General features: G+C 34.3%; 1 protein-coding gene across 1 annotated transcript; it reads left to right on the top strand.

Annotated features, from left to right (window-relative positions):
- Positions 1–56: 56 nt before the first annotated feature.
- Positions 57–17,156, top strand: LOC138316123 (cysteine desulfurase-like). Its single transcript, XM_069257635.1, has 13 exons — positions 57–245; positions 2,844–2,941; positions 5,146–5,262; positions 5,696–5,833; positions 9,864–9,962; positions 11,697–11,790; positions 12,193–12,327; positions 12,759–12,916; positions 13,166–13,271; positions 13,778–13,859; positions 14,541–14,624; positions 15,400–15,489; positions 15,801–17,156. Exons 1-13 carry the CDS (start codon positions 125–127, stop codon positions 15,862–15,864), a joined length of 1,386 nt encoding a protein of 461 aa, XP_069113736.1. The 5' UTR covers positions 57–124; the 3' UTR covers positions 15,865–17,156.
- The last annotated feature ends 1,740 nt before the right edge of the window (positions 17,157–18,896 follow it).

Genomic DNA, 18,896 nt, shown 5'->3' with positions numbered 1-18,896 from the left:
TTATAAGGAAAATCCGGAAATGTTATCAGAGTTTTGATTCAATTATTATAATCTATTTCAAGTTTCCGGACGAAAGAAAATGAGATACGCATTTCTGCGAAAAGGGATCTGATTATCTTTTAGGATGTATACACTCAGGATTTTATTTCGAAATTTACCCAGGACTCTTGTTAAACGTTCAGATAGAGTAGTTGTTGCGAGATGTCTCCAAACAAAAACTGCTGACAATGCTGCCCAGGCTGCAGGTACATGCGTTCTGCGATCAGATTTTACATAACCTCTGTCATTATCATTATGCAATGTTTAATGTTGTAGCTAGCCAGGTTGAAAAGATGCAATGTCATCTTGATTGATATTGCTGAATGTTATACATTTTTGTCCTATGATGTCTTACTGAATTAAGTCGTATAGATCTAGTGTAAAAATATAAATTACTGTTAAATCGGTTTACGCGTACGTGAACACTCGCAAATAAAAATCGAATGGTTGGAGTCTAGCTCCATCATTGCCTTATATAATAAGTGGACATCAGAAACAACCCAGTGCTTAAGCGTTTACCTATCTTCTGCTTAAAATGCCAGACCACTTAAAACAGCTACACATGAGTTTATTATTTGGTTAATATTTAATTTGCAACTACGCAACATACAAAAAATAATATTGTACAGTTGAATCAGCTTTGACATGAAACATGCATATATAGATGTCTATAGATATACAGGCCCTCTGATCATCTTGGTTTCGAAAATGCAATTTTAAACATTTGTAATCTTATATTACAGTTAATCAATAATCATAAACCAATAATCATAAACGAACAATGTACAATCGGATGGGTCAGAAACGTATATATATATACATAGAGATTGGAAACTCCTTCTTTGTCTTTGTTGACAGGCAGCGGGACCTCTAGTTTATAGGCATTTTTCCTTGGCTAACTACTTTTAAGTGTATTCTTTTAAACATGATATTTTTTCCATCAACACAAAGTTTAAACATTACATCATGGTTTGGTGTGACCAGTTTTCCCGATTGATGTTAGTTTATATGATTTTTGAAAGCATAAAAATCAGCAATTTTACCTGGTTTTTAAAAAATCTGACATTCAAAACCGGAAGTGCATTTTGTTTTTATTAATATATAAGTTAAAATATTAGTTTTTAGTGTGAGTGTACTCGTACTATTATTTTCCTTGTCGGGTGTAGAGCTGTGTACATCCGCTATGCGCAGATTCCAATTGCGCACGTGATACCGGAAGTCAGTGTCTTATACCGTTTAATAGATTTCGCCATGATTTCGTGACACCAAACTTTCAAAAACATATATTAAAATATACTTGTCAGCGATAATCTACTATAAATTAACAACAGTGACATTACACAGTGCTAAACACATTTGTTTTGTGTAAACTTCAAGCGGTGTATCATACAAACTCTTGCATCGGTCACAATATTCTAAGCATCTGATAGACTTTGGAAACTTCCGGAACAATACAATGCAATTCAGGTTTATTTAGTCAATAAAAGAAAGTGACGAAATGGATAACTTATTATATTTAATTTATTTCACATCATCCTAGGTCCTAGGTGTATGTTGCACTATAGCTTACTAAACCCTGTGACCATAGACCGCATTTGCTGCACAGCTTTGCGTAAGAGAAACAGAATAAAAAACACATTATAAAATATCAGTCTGAGCTCTAGGTTTAATGTACCCAAGAAAAGCGTTCGTGCACAGAGACTGGACGGTGTTCTAGTGGACGACTATTTTGAACAGCGAAACAAGTGTATTGTATCAATATCAATATAATAATAAACACACTTTTATGTAACATAGAACTCCAAGAAATTTCACATTTAAAGTTCTGATGAAGTAAAGGAAAGTATTTATTACAATGCACCAAGGGCCTAAATCATCTCCTTGCAATATAGTCCCAAGGATAATGAGCGAAAGAGCTATGTACACCTGTTGCAGAGTATAATTTCATAGCGGAAATTAAGATTAGTAAGTTTTTAGCGAGCACTTAATGTCTAACATACATATTTCTAGTTCTATCCAAAATCATACTCAACTCATCTGAAAATTACTGCACTTTTATAAAATATCAAAGTTATTCAGCTGCATTTAACTATTTAAGAGTTTATCTAAAAAAAACCTAAGCACATGCTTACAGAGATACATCTGTCGATCGTAAAAATGGCGGAGTTGACAATTTCTATGTATATATGTTTCTGGGTGGGTGCAAAGATCTCTGTGGGATATCTTGTTTTAAAAATTATTTTCTTGTCTGGTTAAAAGCCTTCAAAATTCTCATGCCTAGAAATATTTGTGGCTAGCATATATTTTATAATGGCACATGTACAGTTATTCCAATTTTGGTATGTACTGTATTTGTTGTAATTAGTGCCCCTCCCCAAAAAGTGCCCTCCCCTTTTTTGGAAAAGAGTTGAAGTCTTTTACATGTGAGTCATGACATAATATGTCTTAAATGATATTGTAACAGATATTAATGTACCTTGAGTACAGATATATTTAAAATATAGCTGACTTTTTTCCACAACTTACATTTTGGTTCATTAATAAGGGTCCCCTTTGTTACAATTATTTAAATGCTTGGGGCGCGATTCCGCTCTAATTATGACAAATATGGTTATCAGTTTTGTTTTTATATTGGTGGTTCCATAGCATAAGCAACCATGAAAACAACAAACATTTTACACATGAAAATTTCATATCATACAGTAAAGATATATTGTACTAAAGGCCATTTGTTTCTTCCTAAAGCATGATTGTTGTAGAACTAAGTTACAGTTCATGGAACATTAATTGATAATTTCATTTAGTTGCAGCTAAAAGTGAGGACTTTTCTCAAATGAGGAAGGATATGCCAGCAAAAGAAATGAGACCCCTTTATCTGGATACACAAGCAACAACTCCCCTGGTAACTAGTTATAGATACACAATTATCAACTCCATTAGTATTTAACTATATATACATGTGATACTCACAACGAACAATACCATTGGTAATTATGTATAGATGTGATACACATACATGTAAGTAACAATATTATTGATAACTAAGTTTACATTTAACATTTGATATATACATAAAGAATAAATAATTGGTAACTACTGACACCACTGGTAACTTCTGATAGTTATCCATGGATACATGTAATTAAATAAAAAAAACTACATGGATATATATTTCTATTGATACATATTCAACACTTCCCTAACTTGTTATGATGCACATTCAACACTTCCCTAACTTGTTTTGATGCACATTCAACACGTCCCTAACTTGTTAAGATGCACATTCAACACTTCCCTAACTTGTTTAGATGCACATTCAACACTTCCCTAACTTGTTTTGATGCACATTCAACACGTCCCTAACTTGTTTAGATGCACATTCAACACTTCCCTAACTTGTTTTGATGCACATTCATCACTTCCCTAACTTGTTTAGATGCACATTCAACACTTCCCTAACTTGTTTTGATGCACATTCAACACTTCCCTTACTTGTTTAGATGCACATTCAACACTTCCCTAACTTGTTTTGATGCACATTCAACACGTCCCTAACTTGTTTAGATGCACATTCAACACTTCCCTAACTTGTTATGATGCACATTCAACACTTCCCTAACTTGTTTTGATACACATTCAACAAGTCCCTAACTTGTTTAGATGCACATTCAACACGTCCCTAACTTGTTTTGATACACTTTCAACACTTCCCTAACTTGTTTTGATGCACATTCAACACGTCCCTAACTTGTTATGATGCACATTCAACACTTCCCTAACTTGTTTAGATGCACATTCAACACGTCCCTAACTTGTTTAGATGCACATTCAACACTTCCCTAACTTGTTTAGATGCACATTCAACACATGTTTAGATGCACATTCAACACATCCCTAACTTGTTTAGATGCACATTCAACACTTCCCTAACTTGTTTTGATGCACATTCAACACATCCCTAACTTGTTTAGATGCACATTCAACACTTCCCTAACTTGTTTAGATGCACATTCAACACGTCCCTAACTTGTTATGATGCGCATTCAACACTTCCCTAACTTGTTTAGATGCACATTCAACATGTCCCTTACTTGTTTTGATGCACATTCAACACTTCCCTAGCTTGTTTTGATGCACATTCAACACGTCCCTTACTTGTTAATAAATTTATAATGTGCTTTAATAACTGCATGCCATGAAATTCAAAGGCACCAATGACACATATACACATATTACACACATGTGAGAGGCTGACATAGGTAGTAAAAACATACACGTTCATATATACAAGTGTATGTGAGTTACTTCCCTTTGTTTTACTCAGTTATACATGTTTCTACTGAAATGAGGTTAAAATTTCTTTGAACTGATTAGTCTATGCCTGTAAATTTCTATTTTTACTACCAAGAAATTTTCCACCAAACTTTTGTATGTAAAACACTGATTGGTTTAAACTGACAACTGATTGGTACAACGTGATGGAGCCTCACTCCAGAAAATATCATTGAATAAATTATTTAAAGGCCCATTACCTTTCCGGAGCAAAATATGAAGGTTTCTTAAAAAACCTTAATAACATCAGAAAATACATACCAATGACCTAAAATAAGGTTACGACACCAAACATATGCAAGATTTCCTGCGTAATATATGAAATATGAAAACAGTGGAGAGTCAATTCGCCGTTTTGCCGTCTGGCGCAGTGATAGTCAACTACCGCACGGTATTTAGGACGACGGCGGGAAACATAATACGACCCGCGTTATGAAAATAAGCATTTTATTTATTTTAATCAAATCGTGCAGAGGGTGATGATAAATGTAGTATTAACGGTAAGTTAATAATTTTTAAGACTCTGCAAGCATATCGATCTAGTTTTACATTCCCATTTAAAAATTAAAAGCCGTTTCGGAAAGGTAGTGGGCCTTTAAGTGACAGAATTTACTTGTAATTATTAGCTCTAGGTCTGTCTATTTTGCAGCAATCTACAGTGTTGTATACACATGCATGATCTGTGACCATTGCTTTAATTTGATGGAGAAAATGTCTGAGGAGATTGATTAGTTGTTTTGATGAAAAATTGTTATATTATTGTTTTATTCACAGGATCCTCGTGTTTTGGATGCCATGCTACCTTACTTTGTTAGTTACTATGGAAACCCACATTCAAGAACTCATGCGTATGGATGGGAAAGTGAAGCAGCTGTTGAAAAAGCAAGACAAGTATGGTCATAATTATATTACATTTAGCATCATGTAAATATCATCCATTGAAATATAGGGGATGTGTAAGTACAGTGTACCTACCATACTCAAATTTCCAAATCTCGACAGATTGATGAATTAGCTTACGAAAATGAATTCAAGACCACCATCATTACATGGCTTGGCTATTTAAATTGTCTGTCTTCCTTGGTCCATCATCCATCTGTCTGTCCATTTGTAAAATTTAACCACCTTGAATTTTGACAACTCATGTACATTTACCCAATGTGAAATGATGTTTTATTACACATATTAAGAGTGAAATGAAAAGATTGTACCAGGTATAGAAAAAACACATTTTTAATTTGACAGATATAGATAATTTAAGACTGGATGCAGATATCGTTCTGGGATATCTAGTTTTAAAATGTGATTTGTTTTGTGATAACAGCAAATTGCTACACTAATTGGTGCTGATCCCAGGGAGGTTGTGTTCACCAGTGGAGCTACTGAGTCCAACAACATTGCCGTCAAAGGAGTAGGCAGGTTCTACAAAAGCAAGAAAAAACATGTTATAACAACACAAACAGTAAGTTAAATTACAACAGCTCATAATCTAAGTCATATGACATTACAGTAGAGCCAGTAAGTCACATGACATTATAGCACAGACACTAAGTCACATGACATTACAGTATAGACTCTAAGTCACATGACATTACAGTATAAACATTAAGGCACATGACATTATACATAGACACTTAGTCAAATGACATTATAGCACATATACTAAGTCACATTACCTTACAGTATAGACACTAAGTCACATGACATTATAGCATAGACACTAAGTTACATGACATTACAGTATATACATTAAGTCACATGACATTAAAGCAAAGATACTAAGTCACATGACATTATAGATAGACACTAAGTCACATGACATTATAGCACAGATACTAAGTCACATGACATTATAGCACAGATACTAAGTCAAATATCATTACAGCATGGACAGTAGTCACATGACATTATAGCAAAGACAGTAAGTCACATGACATTACAACATAGACAGTAAATCACATGACATAACAGCATATACAGTAAATCACATGACATCACAACACAAACAGTAAGTCACATGACATTTTAGCAATGACACTAAGTCACATGACATTATAGCACAGATTTTAAGTCTCATGTCATTACAGCATACACAGTAAGTCACACATTATAGCATAGACAGTAAGTCACATGATATTACAGTATAGACATTAAGGCACATGACATTATAGATAGACATTAAGGCACATGACATTATAGATAGACATTAAGGCACATGACATTATAGATAGACACATAGTCACATGCCATTATAGCACAGATACTAAGTCACATGACCTTACAGTATAGACACTAAGTCACATGACATTTTAGCATATACATTAAGTCACATGACATTAAAGCATAGACACTAAGTCACATGACATTATAGATAGACATTAAGTCACATGACATTACAGTATAGACATTAAGGCACATGACATTACAGTATAAACATTTAAGGCACATGACATTATAGATAGACACTTAGTCACATGACAATATAGCACAGATACTAAGTCACATATCATAACAGCATGGACAGTAAGTCACATGACATTACAGCAAAAACAGTAGGTCACATGACATTACAACATACAGTAAATCACATGACATTACAACACATACAGTAAATCACATGACATTACAGTATAGACATTAAGTCACATGACATTATATCATAGACACTAAGTAACATGACATTACAGCACAAACAGTAAGTCACATGACATTACAGTATAGACAGTAAGTCACATTATAGACAGTAAGTCACATGACATTACAGTATATACAGTAAGTCACATGACATTATAGATAGACATTAAATCACATGACATTTTAGCAAAGACACTAAGTCACATGACATTAAAACATAGACACTAAGTCACATGACATTTAGACAGACATTTAGTCACATCATGTCATTACAGTATAGACATTAAGGCACATTACATTACAGTATAAACATTTAAGGCACATGACATTATAGCACAGATACTAAGTCACATGTCATTACAGCATGGACAGTAAGTCACATGACATTACCGCAAAGACAGTAAGTCACATGACATTACAACATACAGTAAATCACATGACATTACAGTATAGACAGTAAGTCACATGACATTACAGTATAAACAGTTAGTCACATGACATTATAGCACAGATACTAAGTCACATATCATAACAGCATGGACAGTAAGTCACATGATATTACAGCACAGACAGAAAGTCACATGATATTACAGTATAGACATTCAGGCACATGACATTATAGATAGACAATAAGGCACATCACATTATAGATAGACACTTAGTCACATGACATTATAGCACAGATAATAAGTCACATGACCTTACAGTATAGACAGTAAGTCACATGACATTACAGTATATACAGTAAGTCATATGACATTATAGATAGACATTAAATCACATGACATTTTAGTAAAGACACTAAGTCACATGACATTAAAGCATAGACACTAAGTCACATGACATTATAGACAGACATTAAGTCACATGACATTACAGTATAGACATTAAGGCACATTACATTACTGTATAAACATTTAAGGCACATGACATTATAGCACAGATACTAAGTCACATGTCATTACAGCATGGACAGTAAGTCACATGACATTACCGCAAAGACCGTAAGTCACATGACATTACAACATACAGTAAATCACATGACATTACAGTATAGACAGTAAGTCACATGACATTACAGTATAAACAGTTAGTCACATGACATTATAGATAGACACTTAGTCACATGACATTATAGCACAGATACTAAGTCACATGTCATTACAGCATGGACAGTAAGTCACATGATATTACAGCACAGACAGAAAGTCACATGATATTACAGTATAGACATTCATCCACATGACATTATAGATAGACAATAAGGCACATGACATTATAGATAGACACTTAGTCACATGACATTATAGAACAGATAATAAGTCACATGACCTTACAGTATAGACACTAAGTCACATGACATTATAGCATAGACAATAAGTCACATGACATTACAGCAAAAACAGTAGGTCACATGACATTACAACATACAGTAAATCACATGACATTACAACACATACAGTAAATCACATGACATTACAGTATAGACATTAAGTCACATGACATTATATCATAGACACTAAGTAACATGACATTACAGCACAAACAGTAAGTCACATGACATTACAGTATACAGTATGTCACATGACATTACAGTATAAACAGTTAATCACATGACATTATAGATAGACATTAAATCATGACATTTTAGCAAAGACACTAAGTCACATGACATTATAGCACAGATACTAAGTCCATTGTCATTACAGCACAAACAGTAAGTCACTTGACATTACAGCATAGACAGTAGATCACTTGACATTACAGTATAGACAGTAAGGCACATGACATTACCGTATAGACACTAAGTCACATGACATTACAGTATAGACACTAAGTCAGATGACATAGCATAGATAGTAGATCACTTGACATTACATCATGTACTTTAATTAAGTTGTATGACTTTTACACCACTGTTTCTTAAGTTTTGTCATTTTTAGCTCACCTGGCCCGACATCTGTCCGTCCGTCAACATTTCCTTTAAATCGCCATTAGTCATAGAGTTCTGCATGGAATGTAAACAAATTTGGCCAGAAACATCCTTGGGGAAGGGGAACAGAGTTTGTATAAATTTTGGCTCTGACCCTCCGGGGGCAGGAGGGGCGGGGCCCAATAGGGGAAATAGAGGTAAATCCTTTAAATCCCTACTAGTCATAGAGTTCTGCATGGAATGTGACCAAATTTGGCCAGAAACATCCTTGGGGGAATGGGAAGTTTGTATGAATTTGGCTCTGAATCTCTGGGGGCAGGAGGGGCGGTGCCCAATAGGGGAAATAGAGGTTAATCCTTTAAATCGCTACTAGTCATAGATGTCTGCATGGAATGTAACCAAATTTGGCCAGAAACATCCTTTGGGGAAGCGTAATATAGTTGGTATACATTTTGACTCTGAAACCCCTACCCCACCCACCCACCCCCCCAGGGGCAGGAGGGGTGGGGCCAAATAGGGGAATTTTAGGGGAAATAGAGGTATAGCCTTTAAATCGCTACTAGTCATAGAGTTCTGAATGGAATGTAACCCAAATTTAGCCAGAAACTTCCTTTGGGGAAGGGAACATAGTTTGTATGAATTTTGGCGTTACCCCCTGGAGCAGATAGAATGGGTCCCAATAGGGAAATTAAAGGTTAATCTTTAAATTCCTTCAGAAAAGAAACAATGATCCTGTACTCAGAACTCTGAACATTATTTGGCATTACAATAACCAGGTGAGCAATACAGGCCCTCTGGGCCTCTTGATTAATTTCCCATTCTGTTAATATTTAGATAACTCCGATTCTCAGTTTTGTGTTTTCATTCACAATAAATATTTTCCCTGCTCAAGGCAATGCATTATAACAATGATTTTCTCTGTCAGGAACACAAATGTGTCCTAGATTCATGTCGAGCTTTAGAGGCAGAAGGCTTTGATGTGACCTACCTACCTGTGATGACAAATGGACTTATTGATATACAGGTAAATAGTGAATTATAAACAGTGTAATATAATGATATTATTATTTAAGTGCAATATTTATAGTATCTACACAGGTAAGTATACAAATTAAATTCTTTCTCCTTCTCTCAGAGATAAATGGGAGTATTAGTCGTCCACTCTGGTGGCAGTTCTAGTTATGATTATATTGGGAAATAAGTAATCAATGATTATACATGTATAGATACATGTATCATTATATTGATATACAGGTACATTTGTGTATATAATAATATAATTTGTAATAGGTACATAACAGTGTAAAAAAAACATGTCACTAAGCCTGCTTAATGACATTAGGGATGCTGCGGTTTACAGGTATATTGCAATACATTGGAAAACGATATGATATCGCAATATGAATGTTATGTACAGGTTTTTTGGCGATACATACAGCACTTGTATTTAATGCTATTACTGTGTGTCATGCGAGGTTTTTGGTTATAAATAATCGTTTCCATTTTTCGGAAAGTGAACTGAGTGAAGTCTGCATTACTTGAGTGTTTGTAAACCGACATGCCATTGCCCATCCTCGATATTCCAGGGGTTCTGATTACTTACGATATCTACACCGCTGGACTATCTCATAGTGAAATCGAAGGCAGCTCAGCGGAAAACATTTGACCAATCACAGGCTAGCAAAGATTTCCTTTGAAGACTACAGAGAGAGCGACGCCTAACATCAAAGCCACACAGTCAACCACAGTGTACCATTATACGGCTCTTTTGATGTACATCAAATGACTAAATTACCTGTTCTATTCTGTTGCCTACAGTTTTACTATGAGATATATATACATGTATATAGTCCAGGGGTGTACAGATCGTAAGTGATCGGAACCCCAGGAGTATCGAGGATGGTCATTGTCCACTGCATACAAACGCCATGTTAATGTTGATTCAAAAGAGCATGGCGAAACGAATCTCGGTTGACAAATTCGATCATGGAGTCATGGACTGGAATCTTTTAAAACAAATAATGCTGTGTGTCTTGTTGAAAATGAGAAATCATCTTTAATCTTCATGTTTTTTGAATACATCAGTTACGTTCTAGCCATTCCCTTTCATTACATTCAATACTCATTACAGTCAGCAGTCATAATTCAAAATCGTGATAGTTGATAGTTGTACCATTTTTAATTTATTTCAGATGACAAGATATGTCATGTTTTTGTTGTTGTTATGAATTCTTTTATCAGCCATTAAAGTTGAAAAGTACAATGAAAATAAAAATTTGCATTTACTGTAGAGTGTTGCCACTTGAATGAATCATGGGAAAAAAATAGTTAGGGTAATACAAAAGTTTTGATCCAAGTGCTACATGCATAGGGGGGGTGTCAATATATTTTAAGAAGTATTGCAATACACCAACACAATATTGCCATATATCACAATACGCATTTACTGTATCGTGGCACACCTAAATGACATATAATATAATGATATAATCGAGAGTAGTAACCTTACTAGGATTGGAAGGAAATTTTATTCATGATTCATGTAAATTGGATTTTAAAAAGTTTAAGTATATTTCTTGCAAGTTGTATCTGTAGTTACATTTTTCACAGTTAATTATATCAGCTGGGATTGAAGTTTCATTGGCTTCCCTTTCTAACTAAAACATTGTATTCTGCTTTATAAACTTTGACATGATTGACAAAATAATACAATGGGGAATATAAAAATTACACTGAACTCTTGTTGATATGTTAACAGAAACTGAAGGATGCCATTCTTCCGGATACTAGTCTGGTGTCAGTGATGATGGTCAATAATGAAATTGGTGTGAAACAACCAATACAGGAAATAGGTATGTATCTGGCTTGTTGGTTTGTAGATATGATTAAGGTTATCTTACAACTCTCAATCCCTATTAGCTTTTACAAAAAAAAGATTATCCTGTCATTTTACCATCATAATTCTCTGTGCACGCCTGGAACTTGAAGCAGTAGAAATTTATATTCTGGATCGATATAGCTGTAAATAAAGTTTTCTGGTGGAGGTTAGTAGATACACACTTTTAAGAGGGGAATTTCCACTGACTGAGCACAAGGTTTAAATTTATTTGTTTGGCATTTTCATAAAGATACGGAGGCCTTATCTCCCTTGTGTGATGATAGTAGCATTACTATGAAGATAATGCCATATTGTCTGTATTGCTTTGGTAAGTAACCACTATCTTTATAATTCTTTTTCTCTGTGACATACGTAGGTGAGATATGCCGAGCCAATAAGATATTTCTCCACACGGATGCTGCTCAGGCTGTGGGTAAAGTGCCGGTCAATGTCAATGACATGAAGATAGATCTAATGTCAATCAGTGGACACAAGATGTACGGGCCTAAAGGTTTGTTGTTACCATGCATAACTTTGAAGTTATGTGAGATTAAATAGTATATATAGTAATAGGTTTGTTTGAGTAACAAGAGTCACTATGTACATGTACGATAGTGTCCATTTGTAGTAGTTATTTCACACTGAACAACATATATTAGAGGTCTGTAAAAAAAAATATCTCTAAAACAATTTTGTGTCAAATGTTACTAATGTGTTTATCAGCCATAACACAACCTTGCCTGAAAGATAAACTAACATACAAAGTATTGAATTGTCTCACGATACGATACTCACCTGGTGAAGTGGTTAACCATATGACATGCTAACTCGCCAAGCTGTCTTGATCTTTGGTCATAGGCCACTAGGTGCCATTTTTCTTTAAATACAATTTGATATGATATCCCTGTGATGAGTACAGGTTTTGTATTGTGTGTATACCAGGAGTTGGTGCCCTTTACGTGAGGCGACGCCCCAGAGTGAGAGTTGAGGCCCCTCAGAGTGGAGGTGGACAGGAGCGTGGGATGAGGAGTGGTACCGTCCCTACACCACTGTGTGTTGGCCTAGGTGCTGCCTGTGAGGTCTCCATGCAGGAAATGGAGGTCAGTGGGCTATTGCATACTACTTCACATTTGTATCCTGACTAATCATTTCAAAATGGACAGTGATTTAGTTATAGATTGAATGATGTCAATAACATATTGTAGAAAGTTTGTTATACAATTGATAATTTCTCATTTTGAGACAATACTTCATTGTTGGTGTTTGTTTTGTAAATCTGTATACATTTGCCTGTGATGACAAGCTTCCTTACATTGGACAGATATAAGCACAGATTCTTTGTGTTATAGTATGACCACAAGAGGATCACAGCTCTGTCTAACAGACTAATCAATCGTATCCAGTCAGCTTTACCCAAGGTCATCAGAAACGGGGATTCAGATAGCTCATATCCAGGTACTCTTTTAATGCCATATATTATTCCAACTGTAAGTTAATCTCTTGTAAATGCCATATTCTTAATGGCTTTATTACAAAGCAATATTAAATCATTATTTTATCTGGTGGTCAGTCAGCGAGGGATCACACACTTACCTGAAATAGCTAGAGATAATCAGACAAGTCTATTCCATTCATCAAAGGTAAAAGAAACAAATTAGAATATACTGGTATGTATCTATTGTCTCAAATTGGTATGTATCTACTGTATCAATGCTAAAAATGTTAAAAACTTAGTGAACTAAAATGCTTGGATCTGTTATTATACTAAATAAAAAGTCAAGACATATAGCTGTGATATTTTTGTCAAAATCAAATATAAAAATTGAAATTTTTTCATTAGATAACAAAATAATTCTAATTGTCCTGTAGTAGACCTTAGAAAATTTTATTTAATGTCTGTCTAAGGTAAGAACACACCAAAGTAAACAATACTTGGTTTTTACCTCTGTCTTTCATTACAGGGTGTGTCAATTTGTCGTTTGCTTTTGTGGAAGGGGAGAGTTTACTGATGGCACTGAAGGACGTAGCTTTGTCATCAGGAAGGTAATTAGAAACTGCTGATTTCAGTACGGTATAATTGTTAAATTTCATGAGTGTAAAATTTCGCGATTTACTCTTTTGGACTTATTTGTGGGGGATTATTTTCGCATACTATCTTTCTAGACTTTTAAAGCCTCATTCTTTATTCGTCAATTCGTGAAACCTTGATTTTGATTAATTTTGCGAAGTAATGAATTTCACGATTTTGGATGGGTCTGCGAAATTAGCGAAAATAAAACCCTGCGAATATTAGCAACTATACAGTAAAGAGGAAAACTACCAAATTTATTAGATTATCTCCCCCTGACTTTATGGAAACGACATAACTGTTTCTATTATTTTCAGTACTTATCCTGTTCACTAGGCTGTGCAAAATTGTGCCTTGATAAATAGAATCCATGATAAAATTCAAAGTTTAAACAGCTATTTGGCTGTCATGTTAATAGTTTGACCTAGATAATGTTTGTTAATATTGGTATACTTATCAAATGGATGAATGGTAGAATGAATATTACTTTATCTGACTGTCTCCTGATTCTCATGAATATTACTTTATCTGATTCTCACAAACATTTTCAATAAACTGGAGAAAAATACACCACTGCTAAAGTATTTATGTCAGTATTCTAATGAGAAGAACCTAGTATAAAAGAAAACAATGGAAGCCCTTTATTATTGTTTCAGTGCCTGTACTTCTGCTTCCCTGGAGCCTTCCTATGTACTGAGAGCTATTGGGGCGGATGAAGATCTGGCACATTCTTCTATAAGGTAGATATTTCCAATTGCAGTTTTATGGTTGTTTATTATGTTATCTATTTATAAGTATTTTCATTATATTTTTTGTGGTGTCAAAAAAAGGCACTCAAATATGTGCTGCATATTTGTAATGATTTTTGCAACAATTTACATATTCGGCAATTTCCATTTTATTTAAAAAGCTTCCATATTGTTTCATCATTTAACAAAATTGTAATTTATGTAAATTTATACCACAGATAGGTTACATATTTGTAAAATTAATATTTTAAATACTCTGTTAAAAATGTATTAATCTGAACACCAAATTATTTTTTTTCCAAATCTTATAAGACAGCAGGAAACAAAAGTAATAAAAGTTATTAAAAATGTTCTAATTTTTAGTCAATCTCAGGAAAGGAATAAGTAAGAATTAACAGCAATTTCTAGTATGTTAAGTTCACTGTAATAGAAAGCAGTGTCAGTTTGCAGTGACTCTAAGGTCGTGTCTGTTGTTAGTATAGTGTGACTGTGTGGGGTGTTCTGTTCGGTATCTTTTACCACATGCTTCATTGAGATTGAACTTGTGGCAAAAGTTCCACTCTTACGTTTGCACAAAGAGACATAACACAAATATATTGCAGCCTCCCAAATCTCAGACTTAACTTACAGGGGAGGCCATCCTTAAATGACTTTTAACTATTTTAGGATGTTATCCCAATCATCTAAATATTATACATAATATTGAATTGTAGTTAAATCAATTTTTGTACAATATGATAACAATATATGATTTCCTTGTGTACAGGTTCGGGATAGGAAGGTTTACAACAGAAGAGGAGTTGGACTACACTGTAGACAAATGTATTGATCATGTAACTCGGCTGAGAGAGATGAGGTGAGCATATTTATAGACAGGAACATTGATGTCAGGACTTGCAGATCTTTTATACAGAAAACAGGTTTATCCTTTAATTAAATTTCTTAAATCAAAGAAGCTAAGATAGGTATTGGTTTGGCTTTATTAGGATAGAAATACATATAAATGTATAATACAATATAATGCAAAGTTCAAGATTGGTCATCTGTACATAAATAAATAACAATTTTGAAATTCATGCACACTTTCTGATACAGTTGCAATTTATGTTATTGTTTTGTAAAATATAAGACCAATAGAGAAAGCTAATGTGTTTGTGTTGATTGCAGCCCATTATGGGAAATGGTACAGGAAGGAATTGACCTGAAGACTATCCAATGGTCACAGCATTGAGAGACGTGTGGACGGCCATGTTATCTGTGATTGAGACTTACTGTTTGGATCAGGGTTCAGCCCTGGCGTGTTGTGTGTATTTAAAAATCATCACTTCATCTATGTTGTATGATCATGTCTTTGACTGATGAAGACAAAGTGCGCTTGGTATGAAGATAATACTCCAGAAATGTTTGAACTCTTCAAATCATTATGTACCAGAAATTCTAAGTTATAATTAGAACAACATATACATATACATGTTCTCTTTTGGTTGATGTATTGTATATTAAGACCCATGTACAGTACATGTTCATGCATGTTAGAAATGTTATACTGTATCATCAGGTGCTTGAAGATAGTTAGACCTTTCTTGAATTATAAATAATTGTGGGGTCCACGAATATAAAAATTAAGGACAAAGGTGAAAATACGTTATTTAAAGAAAACTTTGATGATAGGGAGTAGGGATGGGGGCTCCTGGAGCCTCCAAAATCATCAGGATCTGCCACTGGATAAATGTCTTGGTGTGTTAAGTTGATCTGATTCAAGGCACTTTGGAATGCATTTATATTCACAGTTTGGTGATCTAAAGTCGTCTATGTATGTTATAGCTCAAGTTTCATAACAGTGTAAATTTTAATATCAAATACAAAACAAAAATTATTCAGTATAGCATTTAAAGTCAGGCATTTATCCATTGAACATTATATTTATCTTTAATCTCATAGATGTACTAGAACATAATATTATCATTACTGCTTTTATGACCGAATCACAGGAACAAAAAAAACAAATACAAAAAAAATCCTCATGAAAATGCTAGTGGCTGTATGTTATTTCACAAGATAACTCATTTGCTTTAAATTTGAACCATATAGAAGAAGCCAAGTTGTTCAGGTATCAAGCTCTTTGTCCTATCTTCCCATTTTTGGGTCACAACTTGTTTAGCACTTACCAGATGTTGGCTTTAGTGTTGTGTACTTCAGATTCCTCCTGTATTCAAACTTGGCATTTCAGCCACTTAAATGAACCTAGTATGAAATAGGAAGCAGACCGAAAGGAAAAATGGTAATTTACCTTTTAACATAAAAGTTATTACTATAGAAGATAAGGGTATAGACATCTGATGGAAGTTGGGGTACAGTATATAAACTTGGCTCCATTAAGGTTTCCCATAGTTACAGGTATGATAATGTAATGATAAAAATAAAAGTAGGAGAGTATCAGTATCTATATCTTATTGTAATATATGATATGGAAATTGTAACTTGACATTTTGACAATTTCAATAAATTGTTTCATTGCATGACTGAAGGTGTTTATTGTGTTGAATAAAGATGATAATCTGCAGTAAACTACACATATATATAATTAAAGCTTACAAGAAACCCCAGCAGAATCCATCTTTGTCTTTGATATATTGAACATCTATCACTTTACAGTATTCAGAAAGATATGATTGCCTATTTATCTTCTAGAATTCAATAGATAATATAGCTCACCTGGTCCAAAGGTGTCTGAAGTTTGTCTGTATGTCCACATTTAAATTACTAGAAACCAATCTTAGGAATTTAACCAAATTTGAATTGTAGCATCCATATGAAGTGGAGCTTCAAAGTTGTACAAATGTCCTGCTGACTGAGTCCCTCAGGGCCTGAAATAAATCAAAATGTACGTGTCACTTTGGCTACACCCATATGATATAAAATGACATAAAATGTTTTACTAAACTTCGGGGACCTTGCAGATTAGCCTTTGACTAAGCGTGTTATAATTATCCTCTTTAAATAAAGTTTTATTATTATTATTACCCAAATGATATCTGAAACTAAGCAACGGATGTTATGCATGTATGATTAAAGCACATGGGAGGGATGGCTCTTAGATGTATACGTACTTGAAGATAACTTAGTTGATATAAAATGTCTATGCATCCGTCCAAACCTTAGGTATTACTGTTGACTCGTAGATTGTTATGTTGTTAAATTTTGGCAAAATATGCAAAAATTGTACATCCTGTTCTGCAAGTCAACAGGGTTCAGTACATATTTCTGTCACCAAATAACCATACCATTATGTTTACTAGTGTTTACAGCATGTAGTAGGAGCGCTGGTTTGACTGGTTTTGACTTTACAAAAGTATACGCATCGAGTCCTTTTTGACCTTGTCAGCAAAATGGCGTCTGTAATTTTGGATAGGGTGAATTATGCCCTATTCAACATTGGTACTGTTGATATAAGCAAAACTATGAAAAACTAGAAATTGTCAGTGGACAATTTGGCTTCTCACCTAAAAGGTATTCCGGTCAATATCATTTTTATTAACAAACTTAGTAGTGCTTTGCCTCTATGTGCTACAAGTCCAATTTCAGGTCTTAGGACTTTAAGAACTTCAAAAGAATCAATTTGAAGATTTAAGGATTTTTAGCCCCAGTGACGTTGAATATAGTATTATATATTAACAAACTTGGTAACCATTTATGTTGGCATCCTGCACCTCCTAATACAAGGTCTCTAGGCCTTCCACAACTTCACAAGAAGTAATTTGAAAATTTCAGGATATTTGGCCCAGGTGACCTTGAATGATGGTCAAGGTCAATCATACTAACAAACTTAGTAGGCATTATTTCTAATATTAGGCCTCTAGTGCCTTCTAGAGCTCAAGAAGTCATTTGAAGATTTCAGAATTTTTGACCCATGTGACCTTGAATGAAGGTCTAGGTCATTCATATTATCGAACTTGGTAGCCATTTATGTCAGCATGCTACAGACCTAATATTAGGTCTCTGGGCCTTCTAGAACTTGAGAAGAAGATGACGTTTTACAGAAAAGTGTTGCAGTAGTTACTTGCTCCATTTTTATTCTACACAACATATCCAAAACAGAAAGAAATTCGTCAAGCCGTTAACGAGATACTGACATACGTTTAAAACGGAAGTTGGGTCGTAGCGGCCATATTGCCATTTTTGTCCAACATAAAAATGCTGCTGTCACACCTTCAACTCATGCCCTAGAATATGGTGACACGTTCATTGGCATATATCTTACTG

The sequence above is a fragment of the Argopecten irradians genome, chromosome 2, assembly GCF_041381155.1.
Source record: "Argopecten irradians isolate NY chromosome 2, Ai_NY, whole genome shotgun sequence".
NCBI classification, from domain to species: Eukaryota; Metazoa; Mollusca; class Bivalvia; order Pectinida; family Pectinidae; genus Argopecten; species Argopecten irradians.
Note: the sequence above shows the minus strand (reverse complement) of the source record. Positions and strands in the feature narration are given on the sequence as shown.